Source organism: Lotus japonicus, chromosome 1, assembly GCF_012489685.1.
Source record: "Lotus japonicus ecotype B-129 chromosome 1, LjGifu_v1.2".
NCBI lineage: Eukaryota > Viridiplantae > Streptophyta > Magnoliopsida > Fabales > Fabaceae > Lotus > Lotus japonicus.
Genome location: NC_080041.1, coordinates 125,244,484 through 125,263,028, shown reverse-complemented (window position 1 = coordinate 125,263,028; position 18,545 = coordinate 125,244,484). Strand labels below are relative to the sequence as shown.

The window sequence follows — 18,545 nt, the reverse complement described above, 5'->3', positions numbered from 1 at the left end:
CAATTGATACCCTAGTCAGGAAAAAAAGAAAGTGATTTAGCCCTATTGTTGGAGTGGCTTCTCCATGCTGTTCTGGTCCAGGACGAAAGGTCGGCCACACCTACATGATGAATCTGGAGCAACTTAGTGTCTCAGTCCCATGTCTCCACTGCTCCACATTGAAGATATTATTCGGATTTGTGGGACCTCCCATCTCAGTCTTGCTCTGTTTTGATGTTCTCGCAAAAAATGGTGTTAGAGAAGAACATGTAACATAAGCCCAACAATAGTATATCATTTATTGTGTGAAAATGATATATCCTATCGCTTGTCCAGCCTTTAAAGTCCACTTGCATAATAACGACCAAATTGTATAAAAAGCCATTTTCCAAAACAACCTTAATTGATACTGTATAACCAATAAGTTACACATATTAAAGTTTCACATCAAATAGAAATAAAAATGATGACATTACAACTTAATAAAAGAATACAAAACCAAAGAAGTAGAAGTGTAGAACGGTAGAACCAAGGCTCCATCAATGGTCCAAGTTTTAAAACATGCAACAAGAGGTGGAGGCAAGGGTAAGATTCAGGGTAATGGGCCTAACCCAGAAACAGATATGAGTCACTGAGAAAAGAAAGATGGGCCAAGCCCAAAGAGCATACAGACACACAATCGCTTGTTGGACAAAAAGAGAAGAGACACAATCGCTTTTCTCTTAGTGGCAATGAAGATCATAATCATCAATTGACCAAAAAAAAAATATCATATTCATCACAATGAATCAAGTTTAACCTGTGTGTTCTGACATAGACAAAGCTTTAGTTAATCTATTGGGTTAAATATTACTCATTTTTATTATAATATGAATAACATGTGTTATGGTGAGCGGCAAACTCGCTTTGTGTCTTGTTTAAGTTTAAGCAACATTATGATATAATGATTGGTATATATTTTCTAAGATACGAGAAGGTGGAGAGTTCGTGTAGCACTAGCAGCCATTCTTCTAGGCTATAGCTTCCTTTGATTGATTATTACATTAAATCCACAATAATTGAGAAGAGCTAGCTAGTTTTATCAAGGTGATGAATGAAGAATTGAAGATGCTTTTCTTTGAGCTAATCACTAACTGCACCCCCTCCACAATTCAATCCTTACGTACGCTAAGAATCACTTTCCCCTGTTATGTTCGCATACATACTCTATACCTTACACCACCAAACCTCTCTACGCCACAACCGCAGCAACTTCCATCTGTATTGTATACTCCATTGCCTTATTCTTTACTTTTAGCCATTCATTTACTTTCTTTCTTAAGGAAAATATGTCATTCTTCTGGAATTAATTTTGATGTTACACACTTCCATATACATATACCTACTATCAGATACAGAGATTTTAAAGCAATATATTAGTACTTGTAATACAGCTTTATTATATTTTTAATGATACTAATTAATTAGTTAATGGTAGATAATTATATAGTCTATTATTCTAACTTGGTCTAGTGGTAAGCATACTTGACTTGAAAAAAAAAATTTATAGAATGACATAAATGTAATCGTTTTCTAAATATGCGGCGACATCCATCAAAGACAAAAAAAAAATAGAATAAATTTATAATTTTTATTTTACAATCAAGATAATATCAGTAGATCACAATATCATAATATCCAGACTCGACTTGATCTCATGATGCTCTTATTTGTTTTCACAGTATTCGTTTGGATATTGTGCCGTTAATTTTTAATCAATTTCCATATTAATGTAAAGAAAATTAGTACGAGAATTTTGACTAACTATGAAATTATTAGTATTTAACTTCTGTAAGAAAAATATCATTAAATAAGAGTTATTCCATTAATAGTGCGTAGACAATCGATGAGTGTGATTAGTAGTCCATATTTAATTCATCTTAAATAAGTTAACTAGCTTCACCACGAGAGGCATGCAGAACCAGAAGTATTGAGAAAGAATGACGAAAATTTAACATATTAAACAAAATTAAAATAATTAATTTAAAAGGGTAATATAATTTTTTTAGCGGAGAATACAATATTTAAATAATACTTTATTAAGGAAAAATGTTCTCTTATGAGGTGATTGTCACATTTTTGGAGCACCTGAGTTTGTCATGCTCATTAGAATGTAAATTTTTCTTGCTCGAACAATATTGACTCTGAACGATACAATCGATTAGAAATAGTGCAAAGACATTTCATATTTTATTTTAATTTATTTTATTTACATTCCAATAATTTTGGATCATGCCATGCATGTATAGGCGGCGTGATTAAGGTGTTATGTCCTGTGTCCACATGAACTCCCTCATTAGTATACAAGTAGCATTCCATTATCAATCATGTCATGAAACTACATTAATGAATCATATAAACTAATCAAAGATAATCTCACATCACAACATTGGCCAGATTGTGCTCAACCGAAAACTTCCTAGACCTGTAAATAAGTGGCCGATACATGATTATGAATCAAAATGAGGCTAAAATTAGTCACATTAATCTGTATACACTGCTTGAAGTAACAACAGAAGCTAAAAATTAAGAACAAACAACAGAAACACACAACACACAAGTATATAATAGCTAATAAAAGAAAGTGGAGAAAAAAGGGGAGGTGAAAAGTAGTGAACTTTTGTGGTTCCAGGCTTGCAAACCAATCCATACAGAAAGGAATCGTTAAGAAAAAGTAATGGTTAGGTAGTTTGCTTCAAAGCCAACCGAATCTCACTCGTTTCCTAGCCTCCTCACACTTAACATTGCATCTTCATTTCTCAAGTTAATAGCTAATAGGATCCTATATATAACTTCCAAGTTTGGAAACTGCAACTCTGGCAATTCCACAACACACGTTACTCTCTAAGGTTATATAGTTACCAATATTTGCCTCCACTTAGAAAAAAAAACGTTAATATTATTAACTCACACTCTCTCTATCTTCCATTGTTTCTTCTTCAATTCCATCTCAAGATGCAGGACCAAGAGGATCATCAACATGTGGTGGTGGGGTGCAAGGATCAAATGCAAATGATCATCAAGGGAAAGCGAACAAAGCGTCAACGGCTGCCGTCCCCGCTTAGGCTAACCATGTCAACAACAACTACATCTAATTCCAGTGCTACAACAACAACAACCTCAATTGATCATGAACTCAGGAACAGCACAACAGAAGAAGAGGAGGACATGGCCAATTGTTTGATTCTTTTGGCTCAAGGCAATCATCATCACACACAGAAAAAATTTGCCTCATCAAAGTTACAGCTTGTGGATCTTAACAACAACAACAACAATAAGGAAAGGCTTTACCTTTATGAGTGCAAGACATGTAACAGATGTTTTTCCTCATTTCAAGCACTTGGTGGACATAGAGCAAGTCACAAGAAACTTAAGGCAAATAATGCTGCTGCTTCTTGTGCACCAGATCAAAAGGAAGCAATTACTACCACTTTTGTGAATGACCATCATGGTTTTGAACACCCCACAAACACAAACACAAACACTAATCTTACATTGCAATTATCAAGCAGGGGTTTGTATGGCAGCAGCACTGTGACTCCAACCACAACAAAATCAAAAGTTCATGAGTGTTCGATTTGCGGGGCTGAGTTCCAATCTGGACAAGCCTTGGGGGGACACATGAGGAGGCATAGAATTTCTGTGAGCAATTCAGCTGCAATATCCATGAGTGATATTGGTGCAAATAACCAAGAAGCCAAGAAAGCCAGAAATAATGTTTTGAAGCTGGACTTGAATCTTCCAGCACCTGAGGATGATAACAGCAGGGAATCCAAGTTTCCGTTTCAGTCCAAGGAGAAAGTTATTGTTTTCTCTGCAACTTCTTTGGTGGATTGCCATTACTAAAGTTGTTCAAGTCTCATTGCCTTCAGGATTCACATTCTTTGTAACTTTTTTTTATACACTTAGCTAATTTGTTGTACACAATTGTTTATTGTTGATTCTTTCCATTCATTACAATTGAATTTGAATTTGTTCACTCAGTGGGTTGTAAATATATAGATTCATCTGCTAATACAAAAAAATTTAATCATTTCTTTTATTTGAACTCTATATATCATTCTGTCAATTGGACCAAAACACCAAAACTTCCTCCAACTATATGAAATGTGGCCAAGCATAATACTTCCTCCTTAAGAATATCAATTCTATTAAACTTATTCATTAACTTCCAAGGCCAATTGCATTCTGATTTGTCCATCCCACGGCTAAAGACGAGTCACTTTCGATAATAACATTAGATATTTCAAACTTGGAACAAAATAGTGAAGCAAGCAAATTAGCATCATCCTCAGTCTCATAGGCCCAGCATAAACCTCTATATTTAGAAAAATGTACATTGGATGATGCTAATTTGCATGCTTCACTTGGTTCTAAGAATTCCACCTATTCCCACATGTTCTGCACAACCTTTTGCAGCACTATCAACGTTCTCCCACTCTTGGCTTTTAACTTCACTTGGTTTAGGTAGCCAAATAGCTTCCTAATTATTGCTGATTTGCTGTATACAAAATGGACAAGTATTCCAAATACCTGTAACCCACAAAGCCACACAAAGCTTAACCATTTCCCGGGTAAATTTTTTATCAAACTCCTTATGTTATAACGTTTTTGAACTTTAGTGAACCAATCCCCAAACCTTCACTCTTAGAATTCTTGCAAAATGTATCCCAAGCTATTCATGAAATACCTCTCTTACCAGTATTCCTTCCCCTCCCAATTAGTAATTTTGAGTAAATTAATTTCTTTTTTGTGTGGTATTTTTGCCATTCAAGTTACAACAGTTTAACTGGATTGTTGTATTAATTAGGTGTAGAGTGTGCAATAAAGTAACATGAAACTGGGACTAAGGAGAGAAACACTGCCAACACATAAATTATATATCATTCAAAAGCAAACATTTACACAAGCTAATAGACATTCATTATTGCCAGTTTCTCCTTTGTTAGTACAAGCAATTGATCAGCCAAAAGACAGTGGCAGCAAAAAGAAAATAGGGAAGAAGCTCGCATATACAAGATTTGTTCAATATGTGCTAGTCAAGACCCAGAGTCAATTTGGATACCTGTTAGAAAGTATATAAAAAGGGAAAATAACACGACCTGATGCACTTTTTGTTGAAGTAGCAAGTTTTTACTTTCAAATTAAATTGCCTTGGGACGTGTTATTTTCCTGTTATCATACTTTCTAACAGGTATGTAAACAGGCTCTCAATCTCCACACTGCCCCTTTTTAGGAGCAACAACCACCATGTTGGGATGCTTGAGGTTCTTGTTTCTGCTTCAAAATATTCCTTTTTACTGCTGTTGATCCTTCTTCCAGAAGACTAGGAGCTTCCATTATCTATACAATGGTGCATATTCATTAACATTTGTTAGGAAAAACAATACAGAGCAATCAATCTACAAATAGGATCTTCACTCAAGCAAAATATCATTACTGCTGCAGTTTCACTCTTGTTCCTTGTTTGAAATTTTTCAAGTAATAATTTCCTCTTAAAATCAATGATTGTATCTCTTTTAGAATATTAACCTAATTTCTTAAAACCAGATGAAGTACTCACTTTCCACTGGTCTATTCTTACTGACTGCTAAAGCAAATATTAGGTACTTCTGCATCAACATTTGTTGCTACTGTCCCAAAAATTACAATATAAAGCACCTTTTACAGAAGAAATTTTCTCAATTGATTTTCAAAACACATGTTTAAGCTTAAGAATTAATGATCCTACTGTCTAATTGGAAAGTTGTCTTATGGACATGACAAAAACAGCATTAAGACAAAGGGCTTGTAAAAGTGCACCTTTAGAGCCAGTTCTTCAAAGCATTGTTCCACATTTTCTCGAGTTTTAGCACTGCATTCAATAAGCAAACACCCCAGTTCTTTGGCAAGGGCTAAACCCTCTTCTCTGCTCACAGCCCTAGCAGCATCCTAATATTGAAGAAATAAAGCATTACAGAAATTACTGAAAAGAATAGATCAAATAGAATGTGCCACCTATCATGTGAGAGGATCCATTCTAAGTCCTAGAATGATTGGATCTATGTTACAGATTCATTTCCTTTGGTAAAATATGTTCAGGCCTGATACTAGAGTGTTGAAACTTACTCTATCAACTTTATTTCCAACTAGCATCTTCACGCAATCTTGATTACTTGAATAGAGTTCCAGTTCCTTAGACCACACTTCGGATAAGTTTGTAAAGGTTTCTCTTTTTGTGACATCATAAACTAGAAGAAAAGAAAATGAAGCACTCTATAAATAAAAACCATTAAAAGTTAAAAGATGTTAACTAGCAACAATTCAAACATGCACATACGTTATCCAATTTAACTATAACAACATTATGGTTCAGAAGGCTGCCTTCAGCCCCAAGAAAAATATGCTTACTGAACTCTCCACGCCATAAAAGGAACATAAAAGACAATGGGGGATGTTCTTGAGAAGCACCTTGTTAACCTAGTTGTAATTGTAAAACCTGTCTAATAATTAATTTACATTTGCAACATACATTTAACCCAAAGCATCAAAATCATAGGAGGAAACCAAGATTCATAACACCTGACAAATGCTTGATTTTGATATACTTTTATCCGGCACCACTCTGAAGAAATATCAAGGGCATAGATGAAAGTATAATGTCAAAACAGAGTTTAGTGCTAGTTGTGAAAATAAATTTCTCCATAAAGAAATTCTAGTGGAAGAGAATAGATAACCTTATGTATACATATCACATGTTTGGAAATCATTTTATAATTGATTCTAAAACCAAAATAAATCCTGAGGAGCGTGAATAGCTTCTGGTTACTAGAATTGATTATGACGAAAGATAATTTTATTCAAACATGCTAATAAAATGCTAAAGCCTTAGCATACCAAGAATGATTCCTTGCGCTCCTCTATAGTAAGAACTGGTTAGAGTCCTGAACCTTTCCTGTCCCGCTGCAATAGATACAATGTTATTTTACAAGTCAATTTACCACTTAAATTAGCCATTTTGGCCAATGGACAAATGACTCAACAGAAACACTCTTTGAGGGACATTTCCTATCTGTTTGAAACACATGCTGCCGGGAATGAACAAAAGGTCTAATTACTAGAACTGGAAAGCACAAGATTTGACTATATACACATTACCTGTGTCCCAAATTGTTAGTTTTAATCTCTTCCCACCTACTGTGAGCATTTTGATCTTAAAATCAACACCTAAGAATCATAGAAACAACATTAGAATATTAGATCATATAAAAATTCAAATCACATTAAAGCAACATTGCATTACATGAGAGCATAGATTCAATACTTTGTTGATTCTAGAGGCATAAAAGGAGCAAATCTATAGAGCAGTTAAATCCTACTCAATGGCATCCAATGGCTAAAGTATTATGCAAAGTCACTAACTGAAGGCCAACTGAGTTTGGAAATCATTCTACAACTGATTCTCAAAACAGAATCAATTCTACATAATAGCTAATGTGAGTGGTTCTGGCACCCATAACTGATTATGAGAAAAAAGAAGTTGATCCAAACATGTTATGAATACAGAAATAATCAGAATTTGATGAGTCTGCAATGCAAAGCAGATTCTCTACTGAAACTCATTTGAAATCTTGCAAATTTAAATAACAGATCCACAAGGATGATGAGGCAGTGTTTAGTTGAGCCTTGAGAACAATCAACAAGAGTGAAGTGTGGCAATAAAATCCTATATATGCTTGATTGAAGATAGAAGGTGAAATCAAACAGAAAAAAATGGGGACTAAATTACCAATGGTGGGTGATTGATCCTCTACAGAACTGGAAATGAAGCTGACAAGTAGGCTGCTTTTTCCCACACCAGAATCTCCAATCAACAAGATCTTGAAAGAGAGATCATAGCCACCTGAGGATGAACTCATTTTCTCTGATGAATATGTTATCTGTGGTTGTGCCTGTCACTAAAAGATACAGTGAAAGGAACCTATGCAAGTGAAGAAAGAGAAAGAGGGGGTCAGAGAGAAAAGAAAAGAAAATGTAATGGGGCATGCATCACCTTATTTACCTGAATAAAGTCTTTCATTTATGGAAAATGTTTATTTTTATTTGCTGTTTGTAAAGTAAAGAGAGAAAACAACTACCCTATACTTGAAGAGTTCAACTGTTCAAGAACAGTCACCTGTTCCAAGCTGACAACAACAGTGACAGGACCAATGTATATGTATTTTTGAGTTCCCCACCCCAACTTCATGAGTGCCTCTTTCTGCGGAATGCAAGGTCCACGCCATGCCCCACGTGCAAGGTTGAGACAAGTGTGTTTTAACTTCTAATTAAGCTCAAAGCAATGCCATCATGTGCATGTTTTGATATACATAAGAAAATTACACTAAGTTAAAATCGTGATGGACAGAAGTAAAAGGAAAGGAAAGTTACTTCTGTCTACTACGATTTTGACTCCATGTGATCTTCTATGTAATTAGTACGTGTTTGGATCTTGCAATATGAATGAATTTTTATCCTAATTAATAAGCAGAGTTTAGTTCATTATTTGTGTTTAAGTGCGTGCGATCAACATTGTTTACACTGATAACAGAAACATAGCTTTTTCTATTCGTGCAAGTTATCACCATGTAATAACAGCACATATTTATTAGGGTGACAAATAAAGTATGCTAGCTGCCAGTTAGTAAAATTCAGGGGTTTCTCTTAAAACACCATCATTGATTATTGATACCTTTTATTCTGGCTAGAATGGTCCCACTCTCTTCAGAACAACTCAAATTTTGATGAGGATGATGTCTCAAGAACACTCATTAAAGATATTTAATGATAACAATAATAATATTATGTGTGATATGTAAAATTGGAAGACGTTGACTGTCTAGTGGATGAATCACAGTAGACATATACACTCTGTTTGGTAGAGAAGAGAGAGATAGAGAAGAGAGAGTAGAGAAGAGAGAAGTTGAGTAGAGAGAAATATGTGAGAAATAGAGTAGATTTAAAGAGAAGAGAGATAGAGAAGAGGGAGACCCCAAACATAGTGTAAATCAAGCCTTCACTCATCTCTCTTTAATCTCTTTTCAATTTGGAGAGACCAAAAAAGTGGCTCCCACCACTTTTTCTCCCCTCTATCTCCCTCCTCTCACCTACCAAACACACATACTTTCCCCTAACTCTCTCTTCTCCATCTCTCTCTATCCAAACCTCCCTCTACCAAACAAAGTGATAGTGTAATTTGACAGTTGAACTCGTTCTCTCAGATTAACACAGCTGTTCAAATCTTATTCGAGGTCAAGAGACACCTGTAAGTGGCCCCCCTCTCTGTATTCTAGAAACACCATCCTACTCAAGCCTGTGAGGTGGAGTGTTGGTATCAAAATGAAAGTGGTAACAAATAAATGGCCTACTATGAGTTATGACCACACAAAAGCTATGACATTTGGTGAGACTCGTGAGAGGTCTATTTCGACCCCCCTTTACATATTTTTAAAGGAAAAAGCATCGATAGACATACACTTTTCTAGATATCATTTTGTCATATCACTTTGTAAAGAGGTTTTAATCGCAACGGTTAAAACCCCTCCACAAAATGGTATGTTTGAAGAATGTTTTACAGAAAATGCATGTATATGTATCATCACCCAACCTTAAATCTGAAATATTTCCTTTCTTAGGATACTTTCAATCCATCTTTCATACTAATTTATTTTAGTTATTTAAGAAAAACGACATCAATGATGGTCCAGTGTTTGCTGCTACCACAGTACAACTAGAAAAACACTTATAGCAAAAGCAAAGCACATTTGAATTTTTTTGGCTTGTTTATTAAGTGATACCCCATGTTTTGATGGCTGTGTTGTTATTGTTTCCATCCTTGGTATGACTGCATGAGTTGCCTAATTTTGCTATGCATTTATTCGCCCCAACCCACCTCCCTAGTCTCTTCTGAGATAATTTTCATTACACATTTTTTTAATCTCTTCTAGTTTATCAGCATTAAAATCAGAACATGAAATCATGAGGTTTAGTATCTCTTCAGCATCTAGCCCATGAGACCATTGATCTGGCCAAAGATCCTTATTTCTTGCATAATATATTTGCACATGAGTGCGCATAGCCTCACTTTAAACAATTACAAAGGATTACTTGGCCCCCACACTCGCACTAATGTGGCCAACATCATTTGAAAATATAAAAAAGAAAATTCTATAGTGAGCATAATTGGTGACAATGCAATGTTCATATTTTGTGAATAAACTAATAACTTCGATATATTCACACACTATTTCCCTACATACCACTTTCACCTCTTTTCTCTCTGTATCTCTCTCTTCTTTTCTCATCACATCACCTATCATATCTCTCACTTCTTGCTGTGTTATCCATTTCTCACTTCAGGTGAGGTTTAAATGAGGTGTTTATGAAACATCTTTTATGAACTAATGTGTCAAATGTGACCCCAAACCTTTAACCTGTAGATGCATTTGGTGGAAACACTTTCTGGATGAATTCCAGGAAACGACGAGAGTAGAATGCAGGGTCCACAACTGAGATAGATACTGAATCAAATTGAAGAGATTTATAGGCATGTTCAAGCTTCTTAGTCATGTTGTAGTCTTGCAATATGTCAATGATACCCAGGTACAGTACAACATCGTTCACCTCATGGAACATTTGCTTTTCTTGCTTTCCTATAATCTGATTCTGCTCTGCCCTTGATGGCATATTCACCCCTAGCTGGATTTGAAGTCTGCTTAACAAGTATTAAAAAAAGAAGAAAACCTCAGAATGCAATATAGTAGGAATCATCTAATTTTGTGTGTGTAGCAATGATCTTGGAGTCTATAGTCTAGCATTGACTTTTCCAAAGAGAAAACAAATACCATGACTTATGAACCTAAAAGTGATTATAAATTTAGAAAATAAATTTTCTGCCAAATGAAATGCTGATCAGACAAACCAATAGCATGAGCATTAATTATTATGATAAAGTTCTAAAGAATTAGTAAGATCATTAAAAGAGACCACACCTTGCTGTACCAGGTAGAAGTAGATCCACCACCTCATCCCCGGCGGATGAAGCTCGCAATCGGCCACCCCTCATGTGTGAGCCCACAACGACACTATTATCACCTGCTCCTCGAGGAACCAGAACAAGGCCTTGTGGATAGTTGAATACTTCATCTTCCAGAGGGTCTATTAGATCATTGTTAAGGAGATTTTTAAATTAGTCTCAGTTGAGCTCATGTTTATATTAAGAACTATTTTTGAAACAATTTTAAAACTTGTTTTTCAAATGAAGATTTTTTTTTTTTTGCTGAAACCAGTGATTTGAAAACTAAAAACAGAAACAGAATTACGATGCATGCAAATAACTAACCAAAGGAAAGTCACTTTAATTTGAAATACTTGCCAAAAATAAGCATCAACAATGAAATGTACATCAACAAGAAACATGATCTGATACCCACCTTCTTCTGCAAGCACTGCTAATCCATCCGTACTTATACTCCTCTGGTTGTATGACATGAGAGGACGGACATGCTGGGGTGCTCGATAGTGAACGCCGAGAAGAAGACTGTAATCCATAATGTGCTGTGCTTCCAAAAATTTGCTGTCTATTTTGATTTGGCTGCACATCAAGTATGAGAAAGACCAAATATTCAATTTTTGCAATATATCAGAGAATTAGGAATTCTATTTAACCTTGAGATATCATGCCAATTAACACCAACTTATATTTGTTTGAAATGCATGACTACATAATTTGATACTTCAAAGCTCATTAAAAATTAAAACAGAACTTATCACTTAGTACTGTTTTTAATAGGAACATTATCTGGGGTAGAGAGAGAGGAACTATCACCCTAAAGATATTTGCTAGAGGAAGAAGGGAAAAAGAGAACTTCTATTGTTTTTTGGCATACAAGTTAAAAACAATGGTCTCTTTGTTTATACTAGGGCTAGAATGACAACTGCTCCACTATTACACATTATACATACTTGTTCTCCTCAATGCATATTGTCATACTAAATGATGAGTAGGAACTAATTGCTGTGACATTTCACAAGAGTAAATATATAGTAACTCCCAAAATATTTAAACTTCGTAACTCAAACAACCATTATTTTTCTAATTATTTCTAACAATATCTACATAATCACAGCAGAGTCTGAATATGTTCTATGGTTTCTGCTGCATACTTCAGAAACCTGTAATGTACTAAACAAACTCTATATGTTTGCTTTTAGTTTCTTTTCAGCTATTTGCTGCTTGGACTATGAAGAAAATCATATCTTCTTTTTCTTTATATTCCTTTTATTGAATTTGTCCTTTTATCCCATAAAAGAAACCCAAGTGCAAGACTAAAGAAGATTCTTTTGTAACTACCACTTACTTCAATAAAGAATCCCGCCAAGATGGTTCCAAGAAGAAGGAGTAATTTAGATCCAAATCTTTAAGAGTGGTATTCTCATCAATTTCTATCTTGTCTGATGATCGTCCAAAGGACGAACCTTTTAAATCAAATCTCCGATGTATCCTTAACTCTGTGCAGAACATATTTCCCATTACTGCGAAGCGAAACTGCAAAACAAAACTTATATGCAAATATTAGCCTCCTATTTGAGGAAATTATTATTTGTCATTTTTGCATGAAAGATGAAAATTACTATAGATCGACTCAAACATTTGATGTAGTCAATTTGCTTTATCATAGTTTTCATATTTTATATTTGATATTGTGAGTTTTTTAATGTGTATGCTTTTCAGTTGGCATCATTAATTAATACAGAGAATGTCAAAGGCACTACAAAATGCAATAAGGCAATATGTACATTACCTTTTGACCACTTGAAGGCTTAATCCTGTGCAGGCCAAAAAATTTCGTGATGAGTGTATTTTCGTATGACTTCACATGATGATGATAGTCTGGAAGCATTCTTAGAAAAATCTACATAACAAAATTTGGTCAGTGGAATTTCCATTTTATGCTGAAAAGCAAGTAGAGAACTGCAAGTTGCTCCAGTAATAGAATGTCCTTTTTTCTTTTTGGGATAGAAAAAGATATCCTCCAAAACTAAAGAGAGAAGATGACATGGAAATGGAAGCTCTCTCTCCATCTATCTATCTACACAAACATATTAGGAAGAATGCAGCATTAATATTGTCTAGCCTCTAAGAACATAAAATGCTATTTGATGCAGAATACCCTTTAATATCAATTTTAAACCTTGGACTTTGCAATGGTGTTAATTGAAACAAGAATTTAAGCCCACCTTTAGTTCAGATTTTCGCAGCGTCTTGATCATGAACCGATCATCCTGTGACAGGAAAAAGACACTGCCACTTTTCCCTGGAGAGGATAGTTCCCTCAAAGCATCGTTTCCACAAATGGATATCATGTAGTCAGCAGCATCAATCTTGAACAACTCTCTTAAATTTCTGCAACAAGTTCAGAAGGTCATATCTAAGTCTAACAAACATGTAAAAAAGTGAAAAGGAGGAAAGAGAAGAGAGAGAAAAATGAGCAGTATCAATTGTCCATTATCATATATGCGTACACAACTGTGAAGCATGAATTGTAAACTTCCATAATGGAAAGTAATTTTCTATTTTTTTCCCTCTTTTCGTTCATATTCATGAAGTACATAGATGAGTGCTAAAAGAAAAAATGCATGATAAAACATGAAGGGAGTCCTAAGGTGTTTTGCAAGTAACTACATATCCATTTTCATGCACTCAACTAATCATGTTCTTTCATACAACTTCCACGAAAAGTTTTTCATAACAAAAAGAATTTTCCATATTACATACATACCTTTTAGTTATCAAGATATACAGCAAACCAGTAAAAAGTAACAACTACTGAATTAGAATCAGAGCTACTTAAAGAAAGTAGGACAGATTGATGTGCACACCAGTTAGGATACAAATGACAGGAAAGCTACATGAAAGAAACAAATAACAACTAACCTGAACACCATTGGACAATAATCTTTCCATTTAAAATCCTCTGATTGATGAGAAGGGGTTAATGGAGAACCTTCTCTAGGAAAATTCATCCAAAAGCTTGCTTTGGAACCAAAATCTGATGCTCGAACTTCTCGCCTTGGTACAGGCGTAATCTTGCCCACAGTATACCTAAATGTTTTGAACAAAGAGTGCATTATGAAGTGAATCCATGTAAAGCAAACATTCCTGGATAACATTTTAGATTCTAAATTCAGGTGGATTTTGTGCCTTCAGTTCATTGTTTATGGTCGCCTCATGGCACTCTAATCTCCAAATTGGACTAGGAAAGCATGCTAAGATTTATAGGTTCCACTGAAAAAGTAACATAATAGAAACAAAAAACAAATACTTATTAATGAAGCTGAAACATCTTTTAGAGTTGCCATGTGATTCCCATATCTCTATTGAAACTGTATACCTCAGATCTCTATTTTCTATTGTTGGTCCATAGGAGGAAAAGAAATTGCCAGTAACGAAAAAGGAACATGACCTTTAAGAAATGTTCAATGAATAGAACCATCAACCATATCAAAATCCTAATTGTGGTTTTATGACTTTAATTTGTTATTAGCTTCCAACATGGATTCATCTTGAAATGTTAACGTTTTTGCATAAGAATAAATATGAAAGCATGCGGATACTTGCAGATAAAAAATCATAGTATTGCAACAAATAATAACAACTAAAGCAACTTGAGTACCAACAAGTCAAAATAGTTCCCTTTACCTTATTCCCAGCTGCAAACTGAGCATTAGATCATAACTCCTGTGACCTTTAATGATTGCTTCACCAGGTCTTTTAATCTCTTTGGCGAGTTTCTTCTGAAGCCGCCGCTCCTTTCTAGACTTTGATAAAAATTTGTCTAAAACTAGCTCACTTATTAATACGCCTTGCATGTACTCTCGTTCCAAAATTGGCATCTTTGCATTAGCCTCTTTATCTTTGCTTTGTGATACAGATTCTGCTGAGCCTAAGGTTGAATCATGTCCGATCCCTTTCTCGATAGATACCTCAAGACTCCAGCGCCTTTCAAGAGAAACATTTCTTCTACTAGAATCTTCAAGATTTAACAGGTTTCCTTTAGCAAGCTTATCAGATGAAACACGATTCGATCTCTGGTTTTCACCAACCTTGACACCTCTCACCAGATTCTGCTTTCTCAAATCAGGCAATAGCCCTCTTTTTCTCAAGGCATTGAGGTAAATTTCCTGCGCTGATGTAAGATGGCTTCCTTTTGGATAAAAGGTTCCTTTGCCATCTTTAAGACCACATGTCCAAGTCCCAACATAGCAGCCTCCACCACTCCAAGTGTACGCTCCAAAACCATGCATCATGCCATTTAACCAGCTTCCTTCATATGAGTCCCCATTTATCCAAGTGAGAGTTCCTTTTCCTGACATCGTTCCACCTTTCATATTCCCTACATATACATTTCCATTGGTCCAGGTATACTTTCCAGGCCCCTCTGGTGTTCCTTGTATCCAAGACCCTTCAAGGATATCTCCATTAGGATAAACTTGATAACCAAGACCGTGTTTAAGATTCAATCGCCACCTACCTTTATAGGTCAAATGATCAGAACCAATATACTTCCCTGTACCCTGGATATAGCCACCAGAAAACTCACCCTCATACACAGCTCCATAAGGCCATCTTATTTTTCCATTCCCATGTCTCATCCCCCGCCTCCAGCCACCTTCATATACACACCGATCAGACCACACATAGGTACCATGGCCCTCAGGAGTATTGCCAAAAAGGGTCCCAGAATATGATTCTCCATTAGAAAGTAAGAGTTCTCCTACACTGAAGCTATCAATTTCAGAGGAATGACCAGCTTCACCGATTGTCACTAAAGATAGATTATTGTTTATTTCAGAACTGGCATTAAAAGATTTTGTTTCTCTCTGCATAAGAAAGTGCTCCCCCATTTCAATAATCAACAACTTTGGCCACAAGGCTAGAGTTGCATAATCACCAAAAGTGTGATTTCCTTGTAGAACTTCAAATATCTTGAATACTCAACAGCCACAAGAAAGAAGGCTTGAATATAGGATTTTTACCAACAAATTCACCCTTGAAACCCTGTGTCGCAAGACTGGAGAAGAGAAGCAAGAAGTATGTTATGACTCAAGTAACAATAGATGAAATAGACATATGCTATTCTAGACATAAAGAGGAAGGAGAAAAAGTAGAGATTTCCAAGAATCCAAAAGCTTTTTGGAGTATCCAAAGAAACAAGCTTAATTGGTTTAGGTCGGTGACTTACTATACTAGTTTCTTCACCAAACCACAAATTACCAAAAGAGGAAAAAAGTTGGCAGATCACAACATAAAATATGGTAATATGGAGAATGGAAGTCAGCATACAATTAATCAGACACCACAACCAAAAAACAGCAGTAACATAAAACTTGATCAAAGAATAAAGTTACAATACTTTTCCTCATTATGGAGTATCCTGTTTGTTTCATCCAGAAAAGCAGAAAAAGTGATGAAGTAAAAGACAGAATAGTTGGTTGAAGAATCCCATGGAACAAAAGAAGATCAATAGTAACAAAAATCTTAAACAAATGAAGCTCCTTAGTCCTTATATTGCTCCATGTGTTACAGAATATACTTGGTATTCCATTTTTTTTTAAAAAGGCATTTATTATGTCAACAATGATCCCAATTTCCAAATGATTGAGAAAGTATGTAATTTTTGGATACAATCATGATTAGTTCCATACACTTATATTATACATAGTTACATAAGCAAGTTACAGAAGAAATTGGAAGCTTAGAAATACAACATTATAGAAGCAAATTAAGGAGGAAGCGGAGAAGAGAGTACCAGAGAATCAGAAGCAGTGATTAAACAGTGGGGTTGCAGGAGAATGGAGGTGGTGACCTCTGTTCAAATGGAAGATTATCACCTGAAAAAATTCAAACTTTATAAAAGAAATGTCATACAACTACCTATATATAACACGTGAGATTGTCTTTGAGATATTTATATTTTCTTTGAAAATTCATAAAATTGACTATTTGAGAAAAAGACTTCTTGTCTTTTGTTCTTAAAATAACTTGGCCCATAGTAGAAAAACTGAAAAGGACTTTTTGTTTTGTGTTTTTAAAATAACTTAGCCATTTGTAGGAAAACGATTTGTAACATGGTGATGGTGATGATTACACTCCATAATAAAAGTGTCATTTGCCCTCAATATTAGGCATGATCGTATAAATTTATATAATATATTATGAGTTTATTTATTGTTTGGTGTTAGTATTGTATTGTATATGTTTATTCATCAATCCATTCTTATACATTAAAATTATGGATTATTTAATCCAGTATGTAAATGTAAGATAAAGTATAATAAATGCTTGGAAATATTTAATCTACTAACACAACAGCCAGCACTATAGTCGCCCTTCACCACCGCCACCGCCCTCACCACTGTCACCACTGCCGATGCCGCCATCGCCATTGTCACCATCAACTGCTTCTACCACCGCCCTTCGCCTCCACCACCACTCTCACCATTGTCTCCACCACCGTCATCGCCATTACCCTTCGTTACCACCACTACAACCTCCACTTTCCTACAACGTAACACTGTCACCGCCACAACCAACTCCACCACCACCTCACCATCGCCTCCACCACCCTCTATCACGGTCATTTCCACTACCACCACCCTTCGCCACTACCACTACTACCTCTACTACCGTACAACACTGTCACCACTGCTACCTCCACTACCATCGCCTCCACCACCCTCTACCGCCACCATCGCCACTACCATCGCCGCCACCACCTCTGCCACCATCATCACCACCATCCTCCACCATACATATGATAATATTATATTTTTTCCAGCTTTATCTTAACAAGCCTAATACTATTAGGCTTTATACAACATATCAAGCGAGTCCTACGTGATGGGTAATTAGTTTTTTTTTTGAAGATTTGGGTAATTAGGTAAATAAGGATTTGATTTGTAGTAAGTAAATAAAACAAAGGTTTCTTCTCCTAGGCAAATAGAAAATGTAGATAGTAAAAGAAAACACAAGGTTTTCTATGCTAGGGTTTTGCCCAACTTTTATGCGCCACTTCTCTTCTCTCCCTCTCCCATGGGGGTAAGGAGGGGAAGGATTTCCTTTCCCACGAAGGGTCTTTTCTACTCTTTTAATGAGTTTTTTCTTTTTTCTATGTGAGAATTTTCTATCCTCTCTCATGAGTTTTGATCAATAAGTTAAATTGACCAATTTAAATAATATAATAAATCAATCCAACCCAACTGACCAATTTAGTTTATTTTATTCTGTTTTCAATTTCTTATGTAAATTGATTTTATTTGGTGTTTGCATTTTTGTTCTTCAACATTGGACATTGGACAATAATCTTGGGCCTTTTGGTATTTACACAGTGTACGTGAATGATCAAAAGATCTAAGTTCATGCGATGATCGTCAATGAGATGTAATCCACTTGCTAAACAAATTGTGTGGTTAAGCTGTCCATTTTAATTTTTAATTTTCATCCTCTT

At 35.4% G+C, this 18,545-nt stretch overlaps 3 protein-coding genes across 4 annotated transcripts; 1 reads left to right on the top strand and 2 right to left on the bottom strand.

The window, feature by feature from the left end:
- The first annotated feature begins 2,814 nt into the window (after positions 1 to 2,814).
- Positions 2,815 to 4,001, top strand: LOC130730294 (zinc finger protein ZAT5-like). Its single transcript, XM_057582257.1, has one exon. It carries the CDS (start codon positions 2,974 to 2,976, stop codon positions 3,862 to 3,864), a length of 891 nt encoding a protein of 296 aa, XP_057438240.1. The 5' UTR covers positions 2,815 to 2,973; the 3' UTR covers positions 3,865 to 4,001.
- Positions 4,002 to 4,873: 872 nt separating this feature from the next.
- LOC130730295 (ras-related protein RABC2a) lies at positions 4,874 to 8,046 on the bottom strand. The gene is made up of 6 exons (XM_057582258.1): positions 7,787 to 8,046; positions 7,156 to 7,224; positions 6,895 to 6,960; positions 6,127 to 6,248; positions 5,821 to 5,949; positions 4,874 to 5,361 (listed from the first exon to the last, which is right to left on the bottom strand). The coding sequence occupies exons 1-6, from the start codon at positions 7,914 to 7,916 to the stop codon at positions 5,251 to 5,253; spliced, it is 627 nt and encodes a 208-aa protein (XP_057438241.1). The 5' UTR covers positions 7,917 to 8,046; the 3' UTR covers positions 4,874 to 5,250.
- Positions 8,047 to 10,040: 1,994 nt separating this feature from the next.
- Positions 10,041 to 16,959, bottom strand: LOC130730293 (phosphatidylinositol 4-phosphate 5-kinase 9-like). 2 transcript variants are annotated; one of them, XM_057582255.1, is made up of 9 exons: positions 16,848 to 16,959; positions 14,738 to 16,109; positions 13,973 to 14,140; positions 13,276 to 13,441; positions 12,840 to 12,950; positions 12,396 to 12,583; positions 11,469 to 11,629; positions 11,028 to 11,193; positions 10,041 to 10,750 (listed from the first exon to the last, which is right to left on the bottom strand). In XM_057582255.1, exons 2-9 carry the CDS (start codon positions 15,940 to 15,942, stop codon positions 10,465 to 10,467), a joined length of 2,451 nt encoding a protein of 816 aa, XP_057438238.1. In that variant the 5' UTR covers positions 15,943 to 16,109; positions 16,848 to 16,959; the 3' UTR covers positions 10,041 to 10,464. The 2 variants fall into 2 exon arrangements, with proteins under 2 accessions (XP_057438238.1, XP_057438239.1); XM_057582256.1 differs by having other exon boundaries at positions 10,041 to 10,747; positions 16,848 to 16,892.
- Positions 16,960 to 18,545: the final 1,586 nt, after the last annotated feature.